The sequence below is a fragment of the Carassius gibelio genome, chromosome A2 (genome assembly GCF_023724105.1).
Source record: "Carassius gibelio isolate Cgi1373 ecotype wild population from Czech Republic chromosome A2, carGib1.2-hapl.c, whole genome shotgun sequence".
Classification (NCBI taxonomy): Eukaryota; Metazoa; Chordata; class Actinopteri; order Cypriniformes; family Cyprinidae; genus Carassius; species Carassius gibelio.
Window position 1 is genome coordinate 22890153 of NC_068372.1, and position 26403 is coordinate 22916555.

Here is a 26403-nt window from a genome sequence, read left to right on the forward strand (position 1 = left end):
AACTGCCTGTGGCCCTTGGACCCAAAAAGAACAATTTTACTCTCATCAGTCCACAAAATGTTCCTCCATTTCTCTTTAGGCCAGTTGATGTGTTCTTTGGCAAATTGTAACCTCTTCTGCACATGCCTTTTTTTTAACAGAGGGACTTTGCGGGGGATTCTTGAAAATAGATTAGCTTCACACAGACGTCTTCTAACTGTCACAGTACTTACAGGTAACTCCAGACTGTCTTTGATCATCCTGGAGGTGATCATTGGCTGAGCCTTTGCCATTCTGGTTATTCTTCTATCCATTTTGATGGTTGTCTTCCGTTTTCTTCCACGTCTCTCTGGTTTTGCTCTCCATTTTAAGGCATTGGAGATCATTTTAGCTGAACAGCCTATCATTTTTTGCACCTCTTTATAGGTTTTCCCCTCTCTAATCAACTTTTTAATCAAAGTACGCTGTTCTTCTGAACAATGTCTTGAACGACCCATTTTCCTCAGCTTTCAAATGCATGTTCAACAAGTGTTGGCTTCATCCTTAAATAGGGGCCACCTGATTCACACCTGTTTCTTCACAAAATTGATGACCTCAGTGATTGAATGCCACACTGCTATTTTTTTGAACAAACCCCTTTCAACTAATTCAACTAATTGCCCAATTGCACAGCCTTAAGAGCGTGCATATCATGAATGCTGGGTCTCATTTGTTTTCTGAGAATCTACTGAACCTACTGGTAACTTGTTTGCCACGTAGCAATAAAAAAATATACGAAAAACCTTGGTTATTCTGGTTAGTCACATTGTACTGCTATTATTTTGAACAATACTGTATATATATATATATAACTTTAAAGTACTATTATGCACCGTATATATCCAGTATATGTATATATGTATAAATACCCAATCAATTTATGATAGGTAAAAAAAAATTCTCTAATTGCATATCATCAGAAATAGGTCACATCAGAGATAAATATTTTGTGAACATCATCTCCAAGTGTTCTGATGTCATCTAAACAAACACCATAGGAATATGCTAAATGGGCTGATGCTTTTGAAATAGTCAACACCGGATGTGCAGTGACATCCGAGCATTCTCCATTTTCTTACGACCCCCTTTTCATCACATCATCTCTCTCTCTCATATGCTCTGCTTTGCCTCATCATTAACCACCAGCTGATGACTAAATAGGAGTTAACTCGCACAGGCTACTAAATAAAGAAGCCCGAAGGGAAGAGGACATGTAATATCATGTTACATTTCTTATATTAATAACTTACCTCTCGTCTTTCTATTTGTAAAGTAATCTTGAGCTATTTAGCTGCCATGTGCTCACATATAATCTTTTGCATACACTGTAATGTCTTCCCAGAGTTTTAAGCATGTAGGCCATAAAAAAGCATTCTCAGTGCTGATAAACACACCGAGCATAAATGCAGTCAGGCAAGTATCATGTGAACCATTCTGGGTCAGAGAGAAGTGCAAGCCAGAACTGATTGCCCAAAAAGTAAACTGACATCTGTGAAACCCAAAGAGCTGCACCAGCCTCGTCTCTCCATGTCATCCTGGAGTGACCTAGTGCACATTCTAGCGCAGAGGATGAGCCAAGTGCAGCAAATAAGAACCCCCCACCCCCTATTTATAGCTAAGATATGATCTGTGTAACACTTAATATGGAGAAAAAGTCTTCATGTGTGCCTTAAGATCCCTTTCCATCTCATACCATTTCATTATTCATAATCTCTCATTCATGCTTACTTTTTTTGTTGTCCCATACACACACTTTCTGTTTCCCTAAAGGTCATATAAAAAAAAAAATCAGTTTGGTTTGGTTACTTTGCCTTGCTCCAATCTCTAGTCTGGCTCACTCCATGAAGAATAGTGTCTCTTTCTTTTTTAGCAGCCCTCTCTCTCTCTCGTATCAATCTCAGTGTCTCTCTTTCTCTCTCATGCACTCATGTAATCCCACCCCCTTAAAACGCTCTTGACCCTGTTACTCGTCTCTTTTACCCGTGTGTAGGGGTTTCATACAGGGGGCCTCAGGACTTGGTCTTGTCTGTTCTGGGTGGTGGGGATCACACATTCTTTCTAACGTAATTTTATGAATTAGGCAGTTTGTTTTAAATTAATTGGAACTACATATTTCTCATCTTAAGTATTGAATCATGAAGTGGAACCTAGTGTTCCTTGGGCTCCTTCTGACCTTCGGGCAGCTCTCATGGGGGCAGAAGGGTATGGACATCCCTGAGTATGATGGAAAGGACCGCGTTCACGACCTAAATGCCAAGAATTTCAAGTCTGTGATGAAGAAATATGACGTGATGGTGGTGTACTACCATGAGCACGTAGGATCCAGCAAAGCCGCCCAGAAACAGTTCCAGATTGAGGAGCTGGCCCTTGAGGTGGGTTTGATTCAGAAATTGGCCAAAGGGGATGGGGTTATGATGGGGTTATACTGTAGGTAGCACCTGGAACCAGTGTAACTGTGGACAATTCTGAAGCATGTGTTCTAAAAAAAAATGCTGGGTCATATCTGAACAAAATTTTGACCCGAAAGCAACCCAGTATTTTTTAGTGTAGAGGTTTTGAGTGTAGAGGTTAATGAAAATCCTTTACTAAAGACGTGTGAAAGGTGGAGTACCATTTAGAGTAGATGTAGATTATCAGATTTACTCATTTTGCCAAAATATTCATGTATATGCACACATGTAATGAGCCTGCTACTGATATCACTTATTTAGATAACGTGTCTAACCTTTTTATTTTAAGTCATTTAGACATATTATTTGTGAGTTTTACACATTGTGCAGCTTTTTAATAAGAGCAGAACATACTTACACATAAATTCTTGAGAATAAATGTCAAAATCATTGTTGTTAACTAATAACAATTGTTTACCTCTAATTGAAATAAAGCTGAAATATTGAAAACATACCTTAAACAAACCTTAAATGAAATGAATAGTTAATAGGTTTAAAGTTGAAGTTGAAACTAAACTGAAATTATTATTTGTTTTTAATATAAATATTTAATAAAACGAATAAAAATGACAAGCACATAAGTACAAAAAAAACCTAAAATATTAAATAAATACTGTAATTGCATATTAATGAAGTCAAAATAAGACTGGTAAAGAGCCCTTTCTTGTATGAAGTTCTGTCTTAATTTCAGTTTTGTTTTCTACATCTGAAGGATATAGCCAGCCACAGGTTTATTTAGCAAATAGTCAAATGTGTTGCTGCATGAGCAATGCCAATCAAAGACTCCTGAAACCAGCAGGCAAGTTCGGCGCAACAGGAATAACTGTGTGGCTATTTATAGCAAGCAATATTTTACTTCTGGGCATGTTATAGATCTGCTCTTATGGATCATGGAACGTTACATTGATAGTAAACATAACTGCATGGCCCTTGAATTTGACAAAAATATTGTGATTTGCATAGATTTATCTACTTGTGGGTGGCTGAAACCATAATTTGATGCTTCTAGCCTTAGTATTAGCCATAGTTTTTGATTGCTCAACCTTGATAGAGGACAATTACTTTAATTATTTATATACACCAGAGGCTTTGCTCTAGATCAGAAGGAAAAGTATAGTCCACCAGAGCCAAGGGAATGTGGGGCCTGTTACACCAGCCATGAAAACACTCTGAACTATGGCATCTATGTTCAGAAAAGTGCTGATGCACCACACAGTATATTTGCACTCTGAGCATAAGCCTGGATGGGTCATTTTTCAAAGAAAAAAATGATTATTATTTTGGTTTGATCTCAGACTCAGTATATTTCCACTTGGGTTTGTCGACAGGCAAGTACTAAAACTAATGTTAAAAAAGATTATGTAATGTACTGTAAAATAACATTTCTAGCATTTTGAAGCTTCAATATTGATATTTTCTATTTATGTTTAATACCAGTACAGTATGTAGGGCCTGAAGGACAGGGCCAGGGGCCAAAATCATTAGTAACACTGTATTAGATTGCGTAAGAAGACAGAGATTAGCTAGCTGTTGACAACAGTGTGGTTAATGTTTACTAAAATAATAATAATAAATTTAATAAAGCTGTAATAAAAGATAATACACATATTAGGTCCTTTTTGTAGAACTGAACCTATTTCGAAATTGTTGACCTTCACACTGTTATTGATCTGAACTGAACCAACACTGAAACGACTTGAGCTAAACTGCACGATTGTCTACACGAGCTACTTTACAGCAAAACCTGAAATGTCTTTATAGTTGAGTTTCCATAAGTGATTCCGCTATTTTCCTGTTTATCTCTGTGAAGCTGCTTTGACTCGATCTGTATTGTGCAAAGTGCTATAGAAATAAAGGTGACAACTCAAAAAAACATAAATGATCTTAAATGACCATTAGATGTTACCTTGGCAACTAGCTGAAAAAAAATAAGTTTAAGTACTGAAATAACAAACTAAAACTAAATAAAAATAAAAATAAAAGCAAACTCAAGATATTATTAAATACTATATAAATACTAATAAAATAACACAAATAGTATAAAAATAATTCACATTAATATTTCAAGTCAACCTTTCAGATAAAGCTTGTTCTAACATGCCCCCACATGTCTATATCATGATGTGGGAAGATTTGCATATCGCCGCCCAAATGTTCACACAAAGAAAGAAGGCGTAACTTTTATTCTCGCTTTTGAAGCCGGCACCATGTGGAGGAGACGCTGTTTCATGTGAAAGCAAAACTACTTGGTTTGGCCTTCCAAAAAAGGACACAACTAGAAATCAGTCGATAAATTGTATTTACAACATTGTTCCAGAACAGTCCAACCCAAATATTCAGATGCAAGCAGCACATTTTACAGAGGAAGAGGACTGTTTCCTGTGAGAGCAGCCCACAACACTGGTGTCTGTTTCTATAAAGTTTGGCAATTCCAACTTTTAAATGTAAAGGATTTGCCACTGAAGGTTAAAACGCAAGTTTTGAGCAGTGTAGAGTAGTGCTTGTTTAATGTTTCTCCGATCACAAATGCAGACATGGTTTTATGTTTATGTGGCGTGATACGCAACACAATGCCTAAAAAGACTGTATAAGTCATTATAATTAGTAATTATGTCCCCACCGGATTCAACAAATGCCTTGTTTGTAATGGGATTTATTGTTTTGTCTCATCATGTCACACATGACATCACAATATGTTAAGAGGGACAACATTTCCGTCACACACTTGAGTTATTTGGCCAATCAAAACACACTGGATAGCTGGCCAATCAGAGCACACCTCGCTTTTCAGAATGATGTGCTTTAAAAACTCAAAATTCATGCTCTGCATTTAACCCATCCAAAGTGCACACACACAGCAGTAAACACACAAACCGTGAACACACACCCAGAGCAGTGGGCAGCCATTTATGCTGCAGCGCCCGGGGAGCAGTTGGGGGTTCAGTGCCTTGCTCAAGGGGACCTCAGTTATGGTATTGCCGGTCCAAGACTCAAACCCACAACCCTAGGGTTAGGCGTCAAACTCAATAACCACTAGGCCACAACTTCCCGGTAGCACATTTCATTACATCAAATACACAAAATATTTTTTTTTTAGCAACATCATATGACCTCTTTAAAATAAACAATAACAATGAAATAATCATGATAAATTATTATTATTTGTATTGTTATTATTATTAACCTTGTTAAGTGTGTTGAAGACTACTATCTGACCCTTGTTTAATGTTGGTTTATTAACATTTATAAACATTCTCCAAAATAATTTTCCAGCCGTGCATTATGGAAAGCCTTTTTCGTGATAGACCATAGATATGAGGGTAATGTGTGCGGTAAAAAATGCATCACAGCAGTCCAGCGCTGATGTAATGTTATGTGAGTTATAATAACTTATAACAGCAGGTGTGCTGTCTGGGCGCAGGAGGTTCTAGCATGAAATCTGTAGTGTTGGCTGAGAGGACTGAGTGTTGGGCATAGTACTGTACCTGTCAGCGGATCCCAGAAACTTGAACGTCACCACCACTTTGCCAAAATAGTCCAGGTTGGTCTATGCAGCAGCACTAATTATAGACGCCATAGCTGTTTGTGTGGTACAGAATGCTGTGATGCTCCATACCAGAAGATCTGCTTTCTTCCCTTATAAAAACACTTATATGCTTTCATTTACACCAACCAGCACAGGGAGCTCTGGTTTAATTTCCTTTACAAATTTGGGTTAACTTATTGTTGACATAAACATTTCCTTAGGCCTATTGTAACTGAATTTTAAACTGAATTTTATGAATTGACGAATATACATTCAAGCTATGAATGTATGACTGAAAGAGATGGAGAGGTGCAAAGAGGAAGAAAAAGGGTGCATTACCCCATCGCTGTGTATTGGACTAAACGTCTTCTCCTTCCTCTATCACCAGATTTTGATTTGTCATAAGCAAACTCTATCTAGATTCATTGCAAAAATCTTCTCTTGTTGACTAATGGCTTTTTCTGGATCACCTTATATAGCTGTGGTCTATTTGGCCTTAAGCCTTTAGCTGAGTTTAGCCTAAGATTTGATTAACAGACACATACCCCCCTCCCTTTAAGATATTATGTTGCACTAATGCATAGGACTAAACTGATAGGAAAACATGAGATTATTAAAATACTACTAATAATAAAAATAAGTGAAATATTCTCCTATTATAAGGTACGGTACTATAGAGAAGAATTATCACTCAAATATTGATGCTCATATTATAAACAAGATAGCGCATTTAAAAAGTAAATAGTTGGATAAACCACTTTTTACAAATCAAATTCTCACAAAATGATAAGATCAATAAGTCCATTATTTTAAGTAATCATATTATACAAGATTCAACTTGATTTTTGAAAGTAGAAGACAGTTTAATACAATTTATGACTTACATTTAACAGATTGACTTACATTTAACTTACAAACTTAACAGTTTGATTATACATCCCCAAAATTAAATTTTTTAACTCACCCTCATGTTGCTCCGAACCTGAATGATTTTTTTCTGTGAAAAAAAAGGATACATTTCAATACAGTGAATGAGAATTTAAGTTTTCGAAATTTTACCATAAAAAATATCATAAACGTCCATACAATGAATGCACTAAATTCCAAGTCTCAGACTGAAAATGTATTTCATTATTAAAATAAGTTTTCCTTGGCATGTTGATGAGAAATCTTTTTTCACGATTCTTGAATCATTTTTTTGTGCCAGATATCTACAATGATCTGATTAGGGGTGTGTTTCCATAGTTGATTTTGGGAAACGTAACCCAGGATGATCTGAAGGATACATTCTGATTAATTTATTGACTTGATTTGATCATGGCGGTTAATGCATAGATACCTACTTAGATATCACATAAGGAGCATTACATAAGCTATCCGCCATAACAGATCTGCAGAAGTGTTTAGCAGCATCTGAAATGTTAACCGTTCCAAGATTGCGAACATGGTGACATATGTGAACAAGTCAAATGAGGGATCTACTTATAGATATCTATGCGTTAACAGCTCACTTGAGGGGAAAATTATCAGTGAAATAATGACTTGAAATTCAGTCTGTTTTTCATTCAAAGCTATCACATGACATAAAAAGACTTTAAATTCTGCATGCATGTGACATTAAACATGGTTATGATATGTTTATTCTGCTTTTTCATTCGTTTTGAACCTTAAAGGCTTCAGTCCCAGTGTATAGTAATTACATAGAGAAGAGCATTTACTTAGCACATTGTTTGCCCTTTTGTTTGCATGGAGGAAACAAAGTCAAATATGTTTAGAAGTCACTAATATATACTGATAATTTTAGAATTACATGGATGAAAATACTCAAAGTGAGACATGTGTGAGTATGTATAGGTATTGGCTCCTCACAATGGTTGGTTGCATCTGTCACCACGCCAACACCCTGTTACTGCAGCTCAGCAGGCACATCTAGCGCTGTGATTGGTGGAAGCAGCTGTCCATCATATGGGTCAAGTTTCACACCGATTTAGAAAGTGCAGGGGCAGCGCTCTTGATGACGGCTTTTATGGATGTAAGACTGTGAACGAAACTGACCACAGTTCTTACAGCACAGCCTGAAATATCTGTGCAGGCAGAAAACAAATTAGCTGTCTGTCCTTGTCCAACACGGTGTGTTTGTACTCAGCTACTAAAACCAGCTCTCATTTTGATAATAAATACATAATGGTTGTGCTGACAGGACACAAACCCTAATGAGCTTAAAACAAGAAGTCACTTTACTTTAGTGTTTCCAAAATAACAGGAACTTTCCTCTGAACAGTTATTTCGTGTGAACAGGGTATATGTGAGGGAACCACTAACACGAATTTAAACATCAACTAAATCACACATGGTGTTTAACGAAGCTGAAGGACATTCAAAATGATTGTTACTGTGATATTTTATTTTATTTTTTTTACTTTTTTGTTGTTGTTTTGTTACACAGCTTGCTGCACAAGTCCTGGAAGATCTTGACGATGAGGACATCGGTATCGGCCTACTCGACGAGAAGGCAGACAAAGCTGTTGCCAAGAAATTAGGTAAGCACATTTAAGAAACACTCAAATGTTACCATACCTATAATGTAATGTGATCTACTCCATATAAAAAAAACTACTTTAGTGCTTCTAATGAACTCATTTGCATGCAGTTTTATAAAAATGTTTAATAAAATGCAAAAAATAAAAGAAGAAGAAAAAGAAAGCTGTGTTCAGTCATAGCACCTAAAATACATGTTTTTGTTTATACATAACCTTAACCTAAAATGTTGATGTTTATGTAAATGCTTCATGTTGTTGTCTGTTTTGTCTTGTCTGTAAATAAGTCCATGTCTGTTACTATAGGGCAGAGGAAGGGATAGGTCATTCATTTTTGAAATAGGATCAATCAAGTCATTTTTTATAAATTGGATTTGATTGTGTTTCTGGTGGAAATTCTCAAAACTAGTTTTTGCTGTTTTAGGATTTATTTGATGATTTATTATTTCCTCTGGTATAGATGACTTGTTAAATTATAGGATATCAGCAGAAGAACAAGCATGACCTCTGGTGGATATTTCCCACTTGGTTCTCACAGGTTAAATTCTATTTTGTGCTCTTCAGGTCTGGATGAAGCAGACAGTGTCTACATCTTCTTCGAGGACGAGGTCATTGAGTATGATGGAGAGCTTGCTGCGGACACACTGGTGGAGTTCGTCTATGATGTATGTGAAGAATAATTTATACCTGGTGCTGATATGTTTTTGTTTTCTTTCACATTTTTAATTTACTTCCTGCAATTCTTCCCCCCAACAACTTCTCCTTATTGCATATTCTTTTCATTTCCCCCCTATCTAATCAACTCTTTTCCCAGCTCATTGAGGATCCAGTTGAGATCATTGACAATGTGCGAGAGTTGAAAGGTTTCCACAATATTGAGGAGGATATCAAGCTGGTGGGTTTCTTCAAGAGTGAGAAATCTGAGCGTACGTATCCAAATGGGCCATGCAATGGGCTTTTTTTCCCATTTAAAAGTAAGCAATCTGTTTGAGAAGTTCACCTGTGGCCTTGTGATTTTTAGACTACCAAGAATATGAAGACGCAGCAGAGGAGTTTCATCCACACATCAAGTTCTTTGCCACCTTTAGTCCAAAGGTAACATAATGTAAACGTTATTTACACAACCCAACAGAAGTCTAGTTTGACCAATTTTATTGGACTTTCTGGTGACTTTTAGGTTTTATATCTTATCTCATCTGCAGAACCTGATTTTACCAAGTGCAACATGTTCCTGGATCAACATCTTTGTTGCCCTTGGAACAACATTGTGATTAACCAATCAGATTTGAAGAACCAGTTTATAGTTTTTGTGAAGTTTAGGCTTACAGTCAGGGTTTGGTGCTTGTTCATCAGTGCCATACATTTATCACTTTCTCTGATTTTAAGAATTACTAATGGTTTCAGTTAGGTTTAGGTGTATGGTCAAGACTAAATTTTTTTTATTAAAATGTTTTTCCAGGGTCAACAACATATGTTGACCTAGGAGCACTATCTCATCTGGATATAATTTTATTTATGCTAAAATGACTTTCTGAATCTTTGAAATGGCAGTAGCTTAACTCTGGCAGCAGAATTTTAATAAACAAAGGAACTCTTTTCTTTTGGCTACTTTTCTAAAACTTTACACTAATGTATTAATATTTTATGGGTGTCCATAGTGCATAAAGACTATTGCAGCGGCAGAATCAGTTGTAGTGTGTAGCAATATTTAGACTGTATTCAAATGAAAAGTTAATCTGCACAAGTAGTTTTTGAAAGCAACACCTTTATTTCTATGCAATCTCAATTTACCCTGAAGTTAAAAAGCCCTGAAAATGACAGTTTCTCCATTGATCAAAACTATGCAACCACTGTTTGCAGGTTGCTAAGAGTCTAGACTTGAAGTTGAATGAGGTGGACTTCTACGAGCCCTTCATGGATGAACCCGTCGTCATCCCTGGTAAACCCTACAGTGAGAAAGAGCTTGTTGCCTTCATCGAGGACAATGACAGGTGTGTTGGCTGACGTGTAAACATTTGTTTAAATTGAGAAATAAAATCAGTAGTGAACATTATTGAAAATGTCTCAACAGGCCGACGCTGAGGAAGATGCAGCCACACAACATGTATGAGATCTGGGTAAGCTGATGCTGTGTCAGTCATACAACAGTTTTTCGGTGCTTGCAAGGCAACACTTGATATTGCTGAAACATTCTGTTTTTCTTCTTTTTTTTTGACAGTTTGCTACAATAAATTCAGCTTGAACCACTTCACATACAGAATCGTTTCAAAGTTTGTTTTGTTGATAATTTCACTCTGCCATTGAGATGAATGGGAATGCTAATGGATAGCTCTCTCCAGGTATTACAGACCTCCTTGATTTAACCGTCTATAATTTAATGCCAAGGGTATGTAATGAAAAGTAAGGTGATGTAAATGTACACTAACTTTTTTAAGCTACACTATGTAACTGTAACCTTCCAAACCATTTCTTTATTTTACCCAAGTACACTTTGATAAACTGCTGGGACAATTTCCACAAGAAAATTGCATACATACGTCATTAGCCTGTGGGTAGAAGATAAAGGTTTCTTGTTACAACAAATGAGCCATGGATCATTCAAAATGGGTAAAAAAATCGACAAACAAAACAAAAACACATTATTTATTTGTCCATCTGCCCTGAGGCGATGTCCTGTATCAGGGTTGTTATGGCTAACTAAAAATAAAATGAAAACCATTAAACAAAAACTATTAAAGTGACAAAAACACACCAAGAAAATTACTAAAACTTGAACTAAAATTACAATTAATATGGAAAATATAAAAATTAAAACGAATAGTGTCTCAACAATACTAAAATAGCTCTTTCCTGTATCTATGTTTAGATCAGAACATCGAACCACAACAAACCAAATTCTTCAGGAAGATGCATTTAGCTTTTTTTTTTTTTTTACTAAGTTACAAAGTGTAGCTTTAAAAATGAAAGTATAAAAAAACCTGTAGATTTGCTAAGATAATTATTGCAGAAATACATAATCATAATCTGTGAGAAGGGTCCATATCTTTCAGAAAATTTAAACACTTAACTTATGCTGCCTTGCAAGCACTGCTATTACCTTCAGGACATAAACAGTATATTCACAAGATTATCTTTAAGAAAAAGATTTGTTGCTAGACACAAGGAAACTAATGTACAGTAATTGATATTCTTAATGAAGGATCAAAGACATTGCAAAGGTATTCCAAGATGTAATCTCATGATTTGATATAGTGACTGCAGACCACAAGATCTTTTGCTTCATGTTCTGTAACCATCATTTTCTGACAGGAGGATGCTCTTGATGGCGAGCATATAATTGCTTTTGCTGAGGAGGGAGACCCAGGTATGAGACATTTTTATTAAGCTGATCAAGGCCACTGTCAATTAAGAACATAATACAACTTTATCTCTCACTTGAACGTGTCTGCTGTTTTCTGGGGGTCCTTGCAGATGGCTTTGAATTCCTTGAAATCGTGAAAGAGGTGGCAGAGGATAACACAGACAATCCCGACCTGAGCATTGTCTGGATCGACCCCGATGACTTCCCTTTGGTAACTCTATGGTTTTTATTGTGCTAAGAATTGTGCAATATTCCAAATATAATCCTTGTTGTGAAAGTAGATTCCAGTACATAAGCAGTGATGAGAGCGTCTCTGTGACCTGCAGCTTGTTCCCTACTGGGAGAAGACCTTCGACATTGACCTGTCCTCACCTCAGATTGGTGTAGTGGAGGTGGATGATGTAAGTTTCTCACAGTAGGATTAATCTGCTGTGTGTCGTGTCTTTCGAGACTGAGCTGTTGTATCCTCTGCAGGCTGATAGTATCTGGTTTGATATGGATGACGCTGATGACATGCCAACAGCTGATGAGCTGGAGGACTGGCTGGAGGACGTGCTAGAGAACAAAATTGATCCTGATGACGACGATGACGACGATGATGACGACGACGACGACGATGACGATGATGATGACGATGACGACGACGATGATGACGACGACGATGATGATGACGACGACGATGACGACGACGATGATGACGACGACGACGATGATGACGACGACGACGATGATGACGACGACGACGATGATGACGACGATGATGATGACGACGATGATGACGACGATGATGATGATGACGACGATGATGATGACGATGATGACGACGACGATGACGACGACGATTAAACTTGTACCATTTTACACATATTATCCAAACTAAAGTCTGTTTATTTGCAACTGTCTGAATAATCAACATCATAAAAATTCCTTCATTAATTTTTGGCGGATATCACAAGGTTAAAAATGACATCATTTAACTGTGACCTTCCATGCACATCTAGGGATGTGCTTACCATTCTCTCACCCATTGACCCAATGTTTTATTCAAAGACCACGCTCTCTCTTAAATCTTCAGATATTCACTTTCGAATGTTAACGTCACTTCTAAATTCAAAATTATTAGCAAAATATGTCTTGCTTCCAGTTCTTTGCCATCCATTTTTTCATTTCATTACACTGTAATTGGCCGTTAAACATATCACTAATACATTGAAAAAGGACCTGACTTTTAAGCATAAAAATGCAACCAAATTTTTTTTAGATCGTCATAGTGAGCAGCAACATTATTTAAGTGTACATCCATCTGTTAAATTTGTTGTTATTGTCTCAATGTATATTTGTACTAATATGTGGATGGATTGTTTGTCCCACTGTGATAGGACCTAAAGGTGCTAAGCAGGCTTTTCCTCAAGGTCATTTGTCATACCTTCTTTCTTTGGTAAGATAGGATGTGACCTAATGTGATGTTAGACAGAGAAGGGATTGTCCAGCCTTCCTTCTGTGTCTAAAAAGTGCAGTAAATCACGTTTTCTACAGAAAAATGAACTTTTTTTTTTTTTTTTTTTTTTTTATTAATAAAGACAACTTGGTTTAACTCTTAAGTCTTAAAATAAAAACAGATTGGAATAAAGTGTTGTGAATCACAGTTATTGTTTTTTTTTTTTAATTAGATATTACAAATATGTTTACATTACCAATATGCGTTTGTAGGTTATTGTGTCCTAAATATTTCAAATATGGATTTTACATATCCAGAATATGCCATTGTATTTCTTTTCTATTTTAGCATAGTGTCATGCCGAGGATACAGATGTTCATACAGCAGCTGATGTTTTCGATACAAAAGATGCTACCATCTCACATAGATATTGCAAATGTGTCTCTGTGATATTTTTTATTTATTTTGCCTCATTATTCTGACTTTTATTGCTTTCCTGTTCCAAATGTGACACTTTCTCCGATTAGGATACATTCATTCAATACTTTTTCATCAAATGGTCAGTAAAGGAAGTCAACCTTAGGAGGTCAAAATGTTTTTTATATTAGCTGTATAATTTTGTATTCTTGTTGGGGAATGAAAACTTGGCATGAAATGGAAATTAGCACTATTTTCTAAATGATCATTCTACAGATCTTTTTTGATCAATTTTTTGACCTTTTTGATGTTTAATCAAAATATAATAACAGCCTCTCGTTAACCCTTTGCGTTCATGCCTCCATTTTTGAGTGCAACGCCTATATATAACATCCCATTAACAACCGATGAATATAATATTTGTTCTTTTTCGACTTGAAGGGAATATCTCGCCATTTTTTTTTATATAAGTTTCATAACGAAGTAAATTTTTTTAACTAAAATAGATGTCAACATGCAGTGCAAACAAGACGAAGAATGGACTAACTTTTCTGTAAAGAAAAAAAAATTTAAACAATGGATATTCTAGAATAAACTACACCATCATATGAAAATATTTTGCTATTAATATTAGATATATCTATCAGGAGCGACTTTCTGGATTTGGCGCCACCGGTTATACGTGCATACATCATTGTGTCAGCAGACACGCCCATTACTTCCATCTTAGCCATGTGGAAATGACCACAAACGACTGCACGACCGCTCCGTTTGTTTTTTCATTGTGAATATAACTGTGCATGTTCAAAACACGAGCACAATGTCCGAGTCCGTGTGCAGGTTTCAGGCCGAGGTGGCAGCCGTTATGGAGGTATTACTGAAGGTGGCCGTCGTGGAGATAACGAAAGTTTTCGAAGGACGCGCATTGGATTGCCATGGCTGCAGGGTCGATAGAGAAGCTCAGGTCAAAGAAAACCTGGTGTGTGTCCCTGACATCAGGGCTCATATGAAAAGTGCATTGACTGATCTCTCTGAAAAGATGGTTTGTAGCGTCGGCGTGCAAGTAGGAGAGACACTGCTGTCCCACCATCAGGGTATGTTTGTCTGCGTAAACAACAGCCACTTCTCTCGCTGTGCACGTCGCTTGTTTTTACTTTCACAGTTGAATTCAGTGTGCACCGGAAGTACGGGATATCGTATGTGGCAAGCCGTAGCATTATATATTGCTTAAAATGACCTAGTATAAATTTTTTGTTACTGGTATTTATTTATTTAATTATTATTATTAATATATAGTGGCTGGTATAGTTTTCTTTTCCTCGTAACCGTTCATTAGATACTAGTACTTTAATCTTTTTGAGCTATTAGTCTCTATTCCAGTGGTATTTAGTTACTTTTTACTAGGTTATAAAGTACTAGTACTTAATTACTTGTAACTTTTTGGACCAGATATTAGACCTAAGTTTTTATATTTTCAGGAAAATTTCTTTATAGTGATAAAATATTAGTTCAAAACAGCAATGTGGAGAGAGTAAATGCATATTGATTTGTTAGGGTGTTGATTCAAACCAAACATATCCCTATTGCAGTTTTTCTATCTGTATCAATTAATTTATTGAACTCTATCTATATTACATCTATATGTGATTTGCTGATTCATGTTATGCTCTAAACTGAAAGAAGTGAGTAAATGAATGAGACAAAATGAATAGATAAAAGTCACCGTTGGAATAGTACTACTACAATTAAATAGTTACTTAGGTATTGAATCTGAAAATGTATTATTTATTATCGGATTGTTTGAAATAACAAGTAACAAAAATAAGTACTGTTTAATTTTAAGGAATAGTTGGTTTGCCATACTTTTAAAAGTAGTTGCAGCAGTCAGTTGAAGGTTAAAGTCCGTCTTTGCAGCAGTTTAAATTTTGCAGACCATTGCTTTGTTTTCATGCAAAAAATACAGTGATTTGTGTGTGCAGCCTTTCTTAAATATGAGCAATAAGTAATCATCATTATGACATTTTTATAGTCAAAGTATTTTGGATAGACAAAGTTTATTAACCAGTGTGTGTCTATGGTTTTATTCACCTGTTCATGTAAAGCAGAGCTGGTTCAAAACTTTAAAGGATTTTGAATGAAAGGACAGTATGCTCTTAAAACCCTAAATAATGTGCTTTAAGAAAACCTGCAGCACTCATTCACACAGACCAGTTTTCTAATGTTTCTGAATTTTTTAATATATTGTGTTTTTTCCCACACCCCATTCAGATCCGTACATGCCCACTGAGAGAGACGAGATTTGTCTGCTGGAATCCAGAGGAGAGGAGGGGCTTTCTCCCTCTGAAAAACTCTGTGAGGAGTCTCCAGAAGCTGTGGATTTGCAATGCATGGTTGACCTTCCATGCACTATCTTCAAAGAAACTGTAGGTGGCGCTGATTTTAAACTTTCTCTTAGATTTGTCAACTGAATGCCATTAAAAAAAACAGAAATTCAAGATTATATATATATATATATATATCTCAATAATTTAACAACACATTGGCGTGTTCACGTTTCTTTGGTGTCTTTTATTAGTTAGATGACGTGGAAGAAAACAGATTAATCTTTTTTAGTGTTTTATTTTGACTTTGTAGCTGGACGTTCAGTCCACATTACATTCATAATTTTGTTTTAGAATCAGATTTAGTTTTGTAACTTATTATACAAATGACCACAGAAATATTTTACTATTGAAAGTTACAAGTGTACTGTGAAGTAAACGCTATTTCATAATAATTATATTTTAATTTTCAATAATATTTAATAATTATGTCTTAAATTCTTCACTGTTCAAACCCTCAAGCTATTTAAGATTTCAAACCTTGTGCTTTTATTTTGGCAGAATGTTAGGAATTGGATATCATTTTGGATATCGTTGGATATCATTTCTAAGAAGTTTTTCATCATCTTATGACCCCCCTGCAGTTCCCTCACGGAGCCCCATTTAGGAACCATGACTTGGAGTACAAATTGATTAATATAAATGTAAATGCAAAATAAAAATGTTCCTCTAAAAAAAATCACAACTTTTGTAATATGTTAATTTAGCCATTTCTGCTGCTTTTCACTACTGAACAAGTCAGTATGTATGTATGTATATATGTGTGTGTGTGTATACAGTATGTATACAATGTATTATTTCCTGTTTTAGGGGATTGGCAGAGAAGACGGCTTAATTCATGAAGCCCAATGGCCAGATGACTTAAAGAAAACCGAGATAATTCAGGAAAATGGTATGAAGAAACCAGACATGCTTGATTCATAATCATTTATATTTAAAAATATAAATATAAAAAATGTTACTGTTTGAAGCTAACCAACTATACTAAACTACCAGAGTTAAATACATAAATTGTAGTTTTTCATTCTAATATATAAATAAAACATTTGATGTATTTTAGTTTTTTTTTTTTTTTTGTTAAATAATAAAGAAAATGTAACACTTTTGTGAGAATAAAATATTTCACCCCCCGCCCCCTTTGTATTTTTAGGTCTTCAGGAATCCTTTTCAGACTCTATAGTAGATCCAGAGTCTCATCTGTTCAGCTCTGTTTTAGGTAGCATTCCCAGTGCAGACCTGTCCACTGACACTATGTGGGACCTTAGCCTTATGGAAGTCAGTTCTTTGGCGTCTGTTGAAAAGTCGCCTCTCATAGAACCTCCTCAATCCAGCAGAACCCCAGCGGAGGCCACTGAACTCAGCCAGGCATCAGGTGATAGTACTGCCAGTGCGAAGAAGGTGCGCTTCCAGCTGAGCCAAACACCGTTCGACTGCAAACTGTTACGGCCTTGCTCTGTGCAACTTGTCAACCTCTTGAAGCCATCCAGTGAACAAAGGCTAAACGGTTCAAACAGAAAATGCTTTTCTACACCCAAAGACCTGCGAATCCATCAGCGTGTCCATACGGGACGTCGGCTGTGCTGCTTTAAAGAGTGTGGGAACGGCATTTGGCGTCTGCAGGGTGTCTTCGTACATGGAAATGCTTATGTCTGCAAGATCTGTGGCAAGAAGTTCAAACGCAAGAAGATCCTGAAGCGTCATGAGCGATTTCATACAGGTGAAAAACCATATTCATGCAGGGGGTGTAAAAAGACATTCGCTCTGCGGAAAAGCCTGCGAAGACACGAACGCTTCCACACTGGAGAGAGACCACACGTCTGCCCGCACTGCAGGAAAGGCTTCCGTCTCAAAAACAATCTGAAGGCTCATCTGCGCTTTCACACAGGGGAAAAGCCTTTCGTTTGCAACCTGTGCTCAAAGGGTTTTAGGATCCACAAGAACCTTGAGAAACACAGGCTCGCTCACGCGGCGCCAGTTAGCTTTCGAACTCTTCAATAACTGACAAACGTTGTGTGTGACCTAAACCAAACGCCATATTTCTACCTCACATCAGAACCACTGTATCCAACCGTAAATCTAGCACACAATGGCAGGAAGAACGTCAGGGTGACTCATTTTGTGGTCACATTTTCTCTGTGATATCATGTTGTAAAAGTTTTTTTTAAAAGTGTTTCTGGACCGTTTTCTTCTATTGTAATCTTTGCCCCCAGCTGCATCTGTACTAATACTATACAAACGTTTTATTCTTCATGAGGTTCTTGCCTGTAAGAGTAACACACCCAGGGCATTACAGGGTGCAGTCATACAGTCCAACACTAGTAGGCTTGACTGATTCTCGATTGATGTAAATACTAAAATCATAGTTCTAGGTCGCTTTTAAACTTTTAGTTTTTTTAAAGAATGTTTTTATCTTGTGTCATAACTGTTTTAATGCCCTAAATCTTGTCTGGACCTGTTCAAGTGTAGTTGAACACTGGAGATGATTGGATGCTGCCGGATTCACAGCCTTGTAATCATTTTTTAAGCAATTTGTACTTTATATGTTTTTTTAAAACGTTACTATTTCTTAGCAGCTTTGTTCACTTTAAGCTTATTTTTAAAAAAGCTAAAAAAAAAAAACTTTAACTTTGTTAGAGACACTACTGCTCACATTTTCCCATTATTATGTTTTACATTCTTTCTTGCATTTAATGTGAGATCATTATTTGGAGAAATCAAACATTTCACTTGAAATCTTAAATTGCCAGAGAGATTTTTTTTTTTTTAATAAATGTGAATCTTTGTCTTATTCTTTGTTTTTAACCAGCTATGCTTCATCAATCGTATGGTTTTAGTTTGATATAAAAAAAAACCCATGTAGTAACTTAGATTTGTGAGTTTATAACCAACAAAAGAAATTGTTCCACTATATTTCCTGTTTTTCCATTCCTCATGGCCACTGATAAACATTTCAGTTTTCTTTTTGAATAAACAATAACCTTATTTTTGTTTACTGGGCTGACTTTTTTTTTTTAATTGAGACCAGTTACGGACATTGACCTCAAGTAAACTGAGAAGGTTTACTGAAGAAAAACTGTTCCACAATTGTAATGACAAACATTTAAGCTAGCAAATTTGAGAATGATTCCAGATGAAGCTTTGAGAGTCTTTCCAGTAGTGATACAAATGCATTTAAGGAGAAACAACCTTTGGATCTTTAAAGGAACAAATACAAATGTTTGTTTGTTTTTATCAACCATTTAAAGTAACCTTGCAGTGATTATCAATATCAGGGTTCCTAAACTAGGCTTTGTGAAAAATATATTGATGGAAAGCTAATAATTAAATTATATTTTTTAATAAAATACAAATTATCTTTAAAAAAAAAACATGATAAAAAATATTTTATTTGTACTTGCATTTTGGTAATTGGTCATGTGACCATTAACTGAAAATCATTAAACTATAAACTCTTCAGTTTAAAAGACACAAAAAGTCTTTGAATCATATTAAACAAGAAATATGCTTTGTGACTGAAAAAAAAAACCCCTTATTTACTACTCGTTTACTTATTTACTTAACTTGCTCCGAATACATGGTTTGAAGACATCAATAGACAGACACTTTCTTTAATTTTATAGTTCACTGAAAAACCACTACAAACAAAGTGGTCTGTTAGCAATGACTTCAGAAACTTGTTCCATTTTGGCTGCCTTTTATTAATACTTGAATCATTTCTGTAACACAATCTAAAAACAAAGAAAAGAAAGCATAACTAAGGCCAAAAGATTTGATACGAGAGCACTTCTGAACACTGATCTAAGATACCGTCAGTACAACATGAGAAAATTGCATTAGACAAATCACAGAATTGCAGAATGATTGCATTACTTGTCGAGTTTCACTAATACTCATTTTTCATCATAATCAAAACTACTGTATCTGAAAATAATAATTCAGATTTTGTCCCACTTAAACTCAAATCATTAGTAACGTAAACAAAAAAAAGAAATCACTGGACCAGAACGGAGTAGAAAAAAATACGTTCCAAATAAAGTACAATAATCACGTGGGTCCTTTTCTTTTTCAATGTGGAAAACAAACACATGGTTTTTCCACTGCTTAACTATTTACAACAAAACGCTCGTAAATCCAGTACGATTCTGCCGTGTTCTCTTATAAAAGTCACATCCAGGCATGTTGAGACCCAGATACAGCAGGATTTTCATTTATTTGACGGTGGCTGAGTTCTGGCTCTTAATTGAACACCAGGCCATGAAAATATCCCTGTCAAGAGAGCAAACATGACACTAGCATGGGAATATGACCTTACAAATAAAAAATTAAACATGCATGCAAAAAAAACAAACCTGCAGTGTGTGGCCACACATTCATTGCTGCAATACTCCCTATCCCAGTCTCGACTCTCCACAGCAGGGTTTGTACACCCAGCACGGACACAGATATTTGAAGAGGAGGCCTCAGGAGCAATGCTTACCTCCACCTCCATCTGAAAAACAAGGGAGAGAACATCTCTGAACAACTCTTTGCTGTGTGCAAAGAGATGATTTGTGTTTGATCTTTAAATCGTTTCCTGTATGGATGTTACTAATAAGCTCAATTATAATAACTCTGTTAATGGTAAAGGGATAGTCACCAAAAAATAAAAACTCGGTCATCATTTACTCAAATAGCTTCAGTTCCCATTGACTTTCACTGTTTTTTTTTGGTTCATACAATGGAAGTAAGTGGGAATCAAAACATATGTAAATATGTTCATTTTAAGTATTGTTTCGGGAAACACATAATTGTGGAACTAAAACTATAGCTGGCTAACAACACTTTTGGAAAAAGCTTTGGAATTCAATTTTTTATTTTTAGGGGAATTTTTAATTATGGGAAAAACTAACCTCTTCAGGTTCCTCCCGAATCACTGTCTCATCTGTCCCAGTGACCAACTCCTCTTTGGGTTCTTCCACTTGCACCTCAACAGGGGCGGCGGGATGCACTGAGGCGGAGATGGTGGATGTGGCAATAACAGGATTGGCACTTGTAGCTGTAGTAACAATAATCGGTGTAGACAGGTCGGAGTGTAAAGAAGCAGGCACAATCTTTATCTGAAGAGGTGGAGGTGGTGTAGCCGTGACAGCCAAGGAACTTCCTGGCCCTCCACGGGGCTTGGCCTGAAGAGGTGGCGGAGCTTGGGTTTGTACCATCTGCTGCAGACGTGGTGGAGGTGGGGTGCCCTGCATCTGCTGCAGCGGTGGAGGCTGTCGTCCGGCAGCAGCCGGCTGCACGGCTCGCAATCCGGCCGGGATCACCGTCACCATGGACGTGGGGATCTGGTGGATCTGAGAACCTCCCTGCAGCATCTGTTTGGAGATGATGATTTTCGTGACAGTGGGGGTCGGGCTGGGGGAAGGGGTCAGGGGCTGGCCGAAAGCCAGGGGTAGAGAGCCCGTGCGGGAACGGGTGGTGACTTGAGGCCCATCAAGGATGATATTGGAGGCGCAGATGTTAGTGATGGTGTTCTGCTCAGGGATGGGTGTCAGCCGTGGACGAGCAGGGGCAGCAGGAGCAGTAGTGACGGGACAGGGGACAGAGGGAGGAGTGGAAGGAGTGCTATCCTCCACCTCAGAAGATGACTGATGAGAAACAAAGAAAAGAAAGAAATTAGACTAAAAATCAAAAACTCACAGAGGAAGAACCAGAAACAATTCACTCACTTTGGAAAGCTGATTTGCTCTGTAGGCTGCTAATGCTTTCAGATACTCTTTCCTGGCTGCCTCGGTTTTCCTCTTGTAAACCTGAAATAAAATCTACATTTAATTATGGGAATCATACATTTCCAGATACAATTCCTTCTTTTAAAGCTTCTGAAGAAGAAATATTTGGAAAAAGAAGATTTCAGATTATGAAATGACGTTAATAAAAAAATAAATAAAATAAAATTATAATAATTTGTTGCACAGTGTTTACACATAATTTTAAATGACTTTGCAGTCTTTTTAGACATAGCTGCATTTCAATAATTGACCCTTAAGTATATATTAATCAATGGTGAGTTTGAGGTGGGACAATCTGTTTGTCCAAGCAATGGTTGACAGTCTAATAAAAACATTTTTTTTAAATGGACAACTTTTATGACGTTAAGGCTGGTTCACACGGCAGGATAATTAGGCCAATTTTAGCCCCGATTCACCCCTTCCGACAATTTTAGGATGCTCCGATTATCGTAAAATAATCTGTTCAAATATTCCTGCCATGTGTGGTGTGTTAAGACTGCTCTCCTATGCTCGAAGAATGTTGGGACCGCTCCGATCTCAAATCGGGGATATCCAACATGTTGGATTTATTTTGCCCGATTTCTTCTCGTGTGTGGTGTCCCCCCTGTGGACTGTGGCGTGTAGCCAATCAGAAAGCGAGGTGACGAGGCGGTGAGGAGGAAGTACCGGGAAACAAAATCAAAACAGCCGGCGTATATTTAACAAATATAACAAATACAAATAAAGTCGATGGGCATAACTACATCCACAACTGCAGTCCACCAGAGTACATGGAAACGAATATATGAACGTTTATTTCAACGGTTATTAATCTGTGTAGTAAGTACGTAACAACATTTCTATGAGAGAAAACAACAACTTATCTCCATATTATGATATAGCAAGTATAGTCCATGCTCGCGTTGTCTCCACCTCTTTGACCATCGCCTTTTCTTGTTTTTCTTATGTTTTTTTTCCGTTAAAAACAAAGCACAAACTATGGCCACTGCATCCTCTTCGTCCGCCATGATTGTTTACTCTAAAGTCACGTTTGATCTCGAGGGATTTTGCTCGGGAGTCAAATCGGTTCGTGTGTGATGTGTTGATATTGCCGTGTGGCTGCACACCACACACTGAACGACCAAAACTGTAAGACCCGTGATTTTTTAATCGCTGTGTGTGGGGTCTCTCAGGTTTGGAAAATCGGCCGACAATTTTAAAATCGTCCCGTGTGAACCAGGCCTTACTGCCACTTTTGATCAATGTAATGCATACTTGATGTCAAAAATATTTGAGAAACCTTTGAGCGGTAGTGTATCTTTTAAATGGACTGCATTTTTTGCCGTTGAAAAACTATACTCCACCTGTTTTTGCTCTTCTCCAAGACTGTCCCACATGGATGCCACAATCTTCGACACCTCTCCGAATGTGGCATTAGGGTTCTGGCCTTTAATTGCTGCCTGGGTGTCTCTGAAGAACAGAGCATAGGCTGACACTGGCTTCTGTGGTTCATTGGGATCTTTCTTCTTTTTTCCTTTTTTGCCTCCAAGTGTTGCTCCCGTGTCCAGTGTGGTCAGAGGAACCATGGCCGGTTTACCGCCCACCCTCCTCACCACAGCTGGTAGAGCAGAGGAAAGCTGGGTAGAACCCGTCAAGTTGGGGAGGTGCGATATGATGGCCGGAGAGGTTGAGGAGGAGTCTACCAGCATAGTTTTCTGAAACACAAATGGGGAGATGTTACAAAATGGAAAAACAAAGAAAATGTGCCTCCATTTAAGCCCATAACTAAAAAAACTGACTTGTCTGAAGTCCTCCATGTCTTCATCCTGCAACGAGCCAGCAGGGGACGGTGTGGCAGACAGCGGTTGTTCTGGAGACTTTGACACACTGGCTCCACCACCAAGACTGAGCCCCAACTGAGCGCTTAGATCCGAATGGTCTATGGTGGTGAGCTGGTTGTTTCCCAGGAGACTATGGTTCATGTCATTTATTGGAACATCGATAGTCATGGAGGAGGAACTACTGAAATGGGAGCCAACAGAATGCCCAAGATCCTTAAAAAAAAAAACATGACAGAAAAAAAAAAACTCATTATCTGGTGTGCCAATCTACAATTAACTCCATATCTCATTACATTAACAGCAGTTCAAATGCCCATCCTTACACGCTAAAAACATGAACATAAATCATCACTGATAGAAAAAGAAAAGCTTACCACACCCAGAGTTGAGCTCAGTAGTGCACTTCCTCCCGCCGGGTTAATCGCACCTATACTCAAGTGCTCTATGCCCTGAGATGATGGATTCATGAAAGCCGAGGCAAAAGAGGGATCATTCCCCCCTACCACAGGATTACTGGCAAGACTACTTCCAACTCCAGAAGTACTTGAGCTCTCAGCCTGTTCGGCCAGTTCTCCAAAATGGGCTTCCACATCCTCGATGGTGAGCGCAGAATCTGGATCCAAGGAGATTGGTGGAATTTCAAACTCTTCATCACCCAGACAGGGTGTATAGAAGGTTTTCTACATTAATAATAGAAAAATAAACAAAACAAGTAATTTAATATATAATGGTATAATTATAAAAAATATGCAAGTAAATATAAAAATACATACACACAACACCGATCAAAAGTTTGGGATCAGAATGATAATTTTATGTTTGTTTTTTTTTTACAGCAGTTTCTTATGCTCATCAAGGCTGAATTTATTGGATCAAAAATACATGAAAAAAAAAATTATATCGTGAAATATTATTATGATGTCAAATAAAGTTTTCCTATTTTAATATACATTATAGATAAATATATAACCCTTCAGAAATCACTTTAATATGTGCATTTATTATCAGTTATGAAAACTGTTTAACATTTTTTTGGAACCTGTGATACTTTTTTTTCAAGATTCTTTGATTTATAAAAAGAAAAAATAGCATTTACTTAAAATAGAAATCTTTTCTAACAGTATACACTACAATAATTTTTTTTTTAAACAAATAAATAAAAAAATTAATTTGAAAGATTAAAACTTTTTATTCGGCAAGGATGTGTTAAATTGTTAAGAAATGATAGCAAAGATTAATATTATTAGTAAAGATTTATATTTTGAATAAATGTTGTTCTTTTTAACTTTTTATTAATCAAAGAATCCTGGAAAAAAATATTTGGCAGCACAACTGTTGCCAACATTGATCATTCAAAAAAAAAAACAAAAAAAAAAAAAAAACAGCATTTTAGAATGATTTCTTGAGGATCATGTGACACTTTACACTGGAGTAATGGCTGAAGAAAATTCAGCTTTTCATCACAGAAATAAATTATATTTTAAATTATATGAAAATAGACAACATTATTTTATATTGCAATAACATTTTGTAAGATTACTAACAATTACAGAAATTTTTTTCTGTATTTTTTATCAAATAAATGTAGTCTAAGCATAAGAACATTATAAGTCTTGCTGATCCCAAGCTTTTGACCGGTAGGATAGAGAGAGAGAGAAAGAGAGAGAGAGAGAGAGAGAGAGAGAGAGAGAGAGAGAGAGAGAGAGAGAGAGAAACTCTAGAATTTGTAATATAGACCAGCTAACTGAGTTTTTGTAGCACTACCTCAGATGACCAATGATGACTAGGTCCACTGATGGTCAGGTATGATTCATTGCCACCTGCGAACTAATAAACGGGACAAAATGTGAATTTTTTTCCACTCAAACATTTAGATCAAATGTACACTAACTGACTGCAATACTTGCACAGAGGTGCATGATGTACCTTGTTCGCTGAATCATATCCATTGTAAGACGAGTTATCCATGAACTCAGAATCAACATGTTGACCAGTCCCGTCCGAGAGATCCGAGTAAAAATTCAAATCCATAATGATAATACAGGGAATAAATAAATGGATGAATTAAGTCTTCTGGATCTCTTTATATCAGAGGGAGCGACCGACCTTGTAACAATCCAAGAGCAACAAATAACAAAACAAACAAACAAACAAAAGTCATCTAAGAAGAAAAAATGCTATTCACTAAAAGAAAAGAACCAGCACCATGTTCTCAGTATCGTCCAGCATATGGTTTGTGTTGTTCGACTGAATAATGCCAATAAACCTCATTAGACGATCCAACATGCCTCGGTGGTATGACCAGGTCTGTTTATATATATACATATATACACGTTTATTAAGAGTGATAGATATAGGCTTACCAATTTAGCCAGCCAGCAGCAGCTAACGTTAACTGGCTAAATGGTGCTAGTTCAGAGATGTGTTTCTGTTAAACCCAACATGAGGAGGTTTCATTCATATCGCAGGCCGCGCGGAGAGACTTCTGCTGCGTTACTTCCTATGTGTAATATCCAACGTCGAATTAAATAACACTATAAACTCTATATTCTTAATACATATTCAAACTGGATAATGAAGGTTTGATTTAGAGCTACACTAGCAGACATTTGCTGCAAGTGCTAAAAATGGACCGATTCGATCGGTAATCTGCTACGTTTGTCTGTTTGCATTCACAAGTCCGATTAATC

The 26403-nt window shown here is 36.8% G+C and overlaps 3 protein-coding genes across 4 annotated transcripts; 2 read left to right on the forward strand and 1 right to left on the reverse strand.

Moving 5' to 3' along the window:
• Positions 1–1976: 1976 nt before the first annotated feature.
• On the forward strand, positions 1977–13537 carry LOC127933263 (calsequestrin-1-like). Its single transcript, XM_052530108.1, has 11 exons — positions 1977–2390; positions 8441–8534; positions 9096–9196; positions 9346–9457; positions 9553–9626; positions 10392–10522; positions 10603–10648; positions 11841–11895; positions 12003–12103; positions 12219–12293; positions 12367–13537. The coding sequence occupies exons 1-11, from the start codon at positions 2154–2156 to the stop codon at positions 12736–12738; spliced, it is 1398 nt and encodes a 465-aa protein (XP_052386068.1). The 5' UTR covers positions 1977–2153; the 3' UTR covers positions 12739–13537.
• Positions 13538–14434: 897 nt separating this feature from the next.
• Positions 14435–19110, forward strand: LOC127933270 (zinc finger protein 502-like). The gene is made up of 4 exons (XM_052530120.1): positions 14435–14841; positions 16016–16170; positions 16939–17020; positions 17279–19110. The coding sequence occupies exons 1-4, from the start codon at positions 14568–14570 to the stop codon at positions 18124–18126; spliced, it is 1359 nt and encodes a 452-aa protein (XP_052386080.1). The 5' UTR covers positions 14435–14567; the 3' UTR covers positions 18127–19110.
• Positions 19111–19802: 692 nt separating this feature from the next.
• LOC127933322 (TOX high mobility group box family member 4-A) lies at positions 19803–26403 on the reverse strand. Of its 2 annotated transcripts, XM_052530245.1 has the most exons (10): positions 26077–26403; positions 25640–25819; positions 25478–25540; positions 24088–24393; positions 23672–23926; positions 23237–23587; positions 21834–21914; positions 21018–21752; positions 20478–20617; positions 19803–20394 (listed from the first exon to the last, which is right to left on the reverse strand). In XM_052530245.1, exons 2-10 carry the CDS (start codon positions 25742–25744, stop codon positions 20337–20339), a joined length of 2094 nt encoding a protein of 697 aa, XP_052386205.1. In that variant the 5' UTR covers positions 25745–25819; positions 26077–26403; the 3' UTR covers positions 19803–20336. The 2 variants fall into 2 exon arrangements, with proteins under 2 accessions (XP_052386205.1, XP_052386197.1); XM_052530237.1 differs by having other exon boundaries at positions 25640–26403.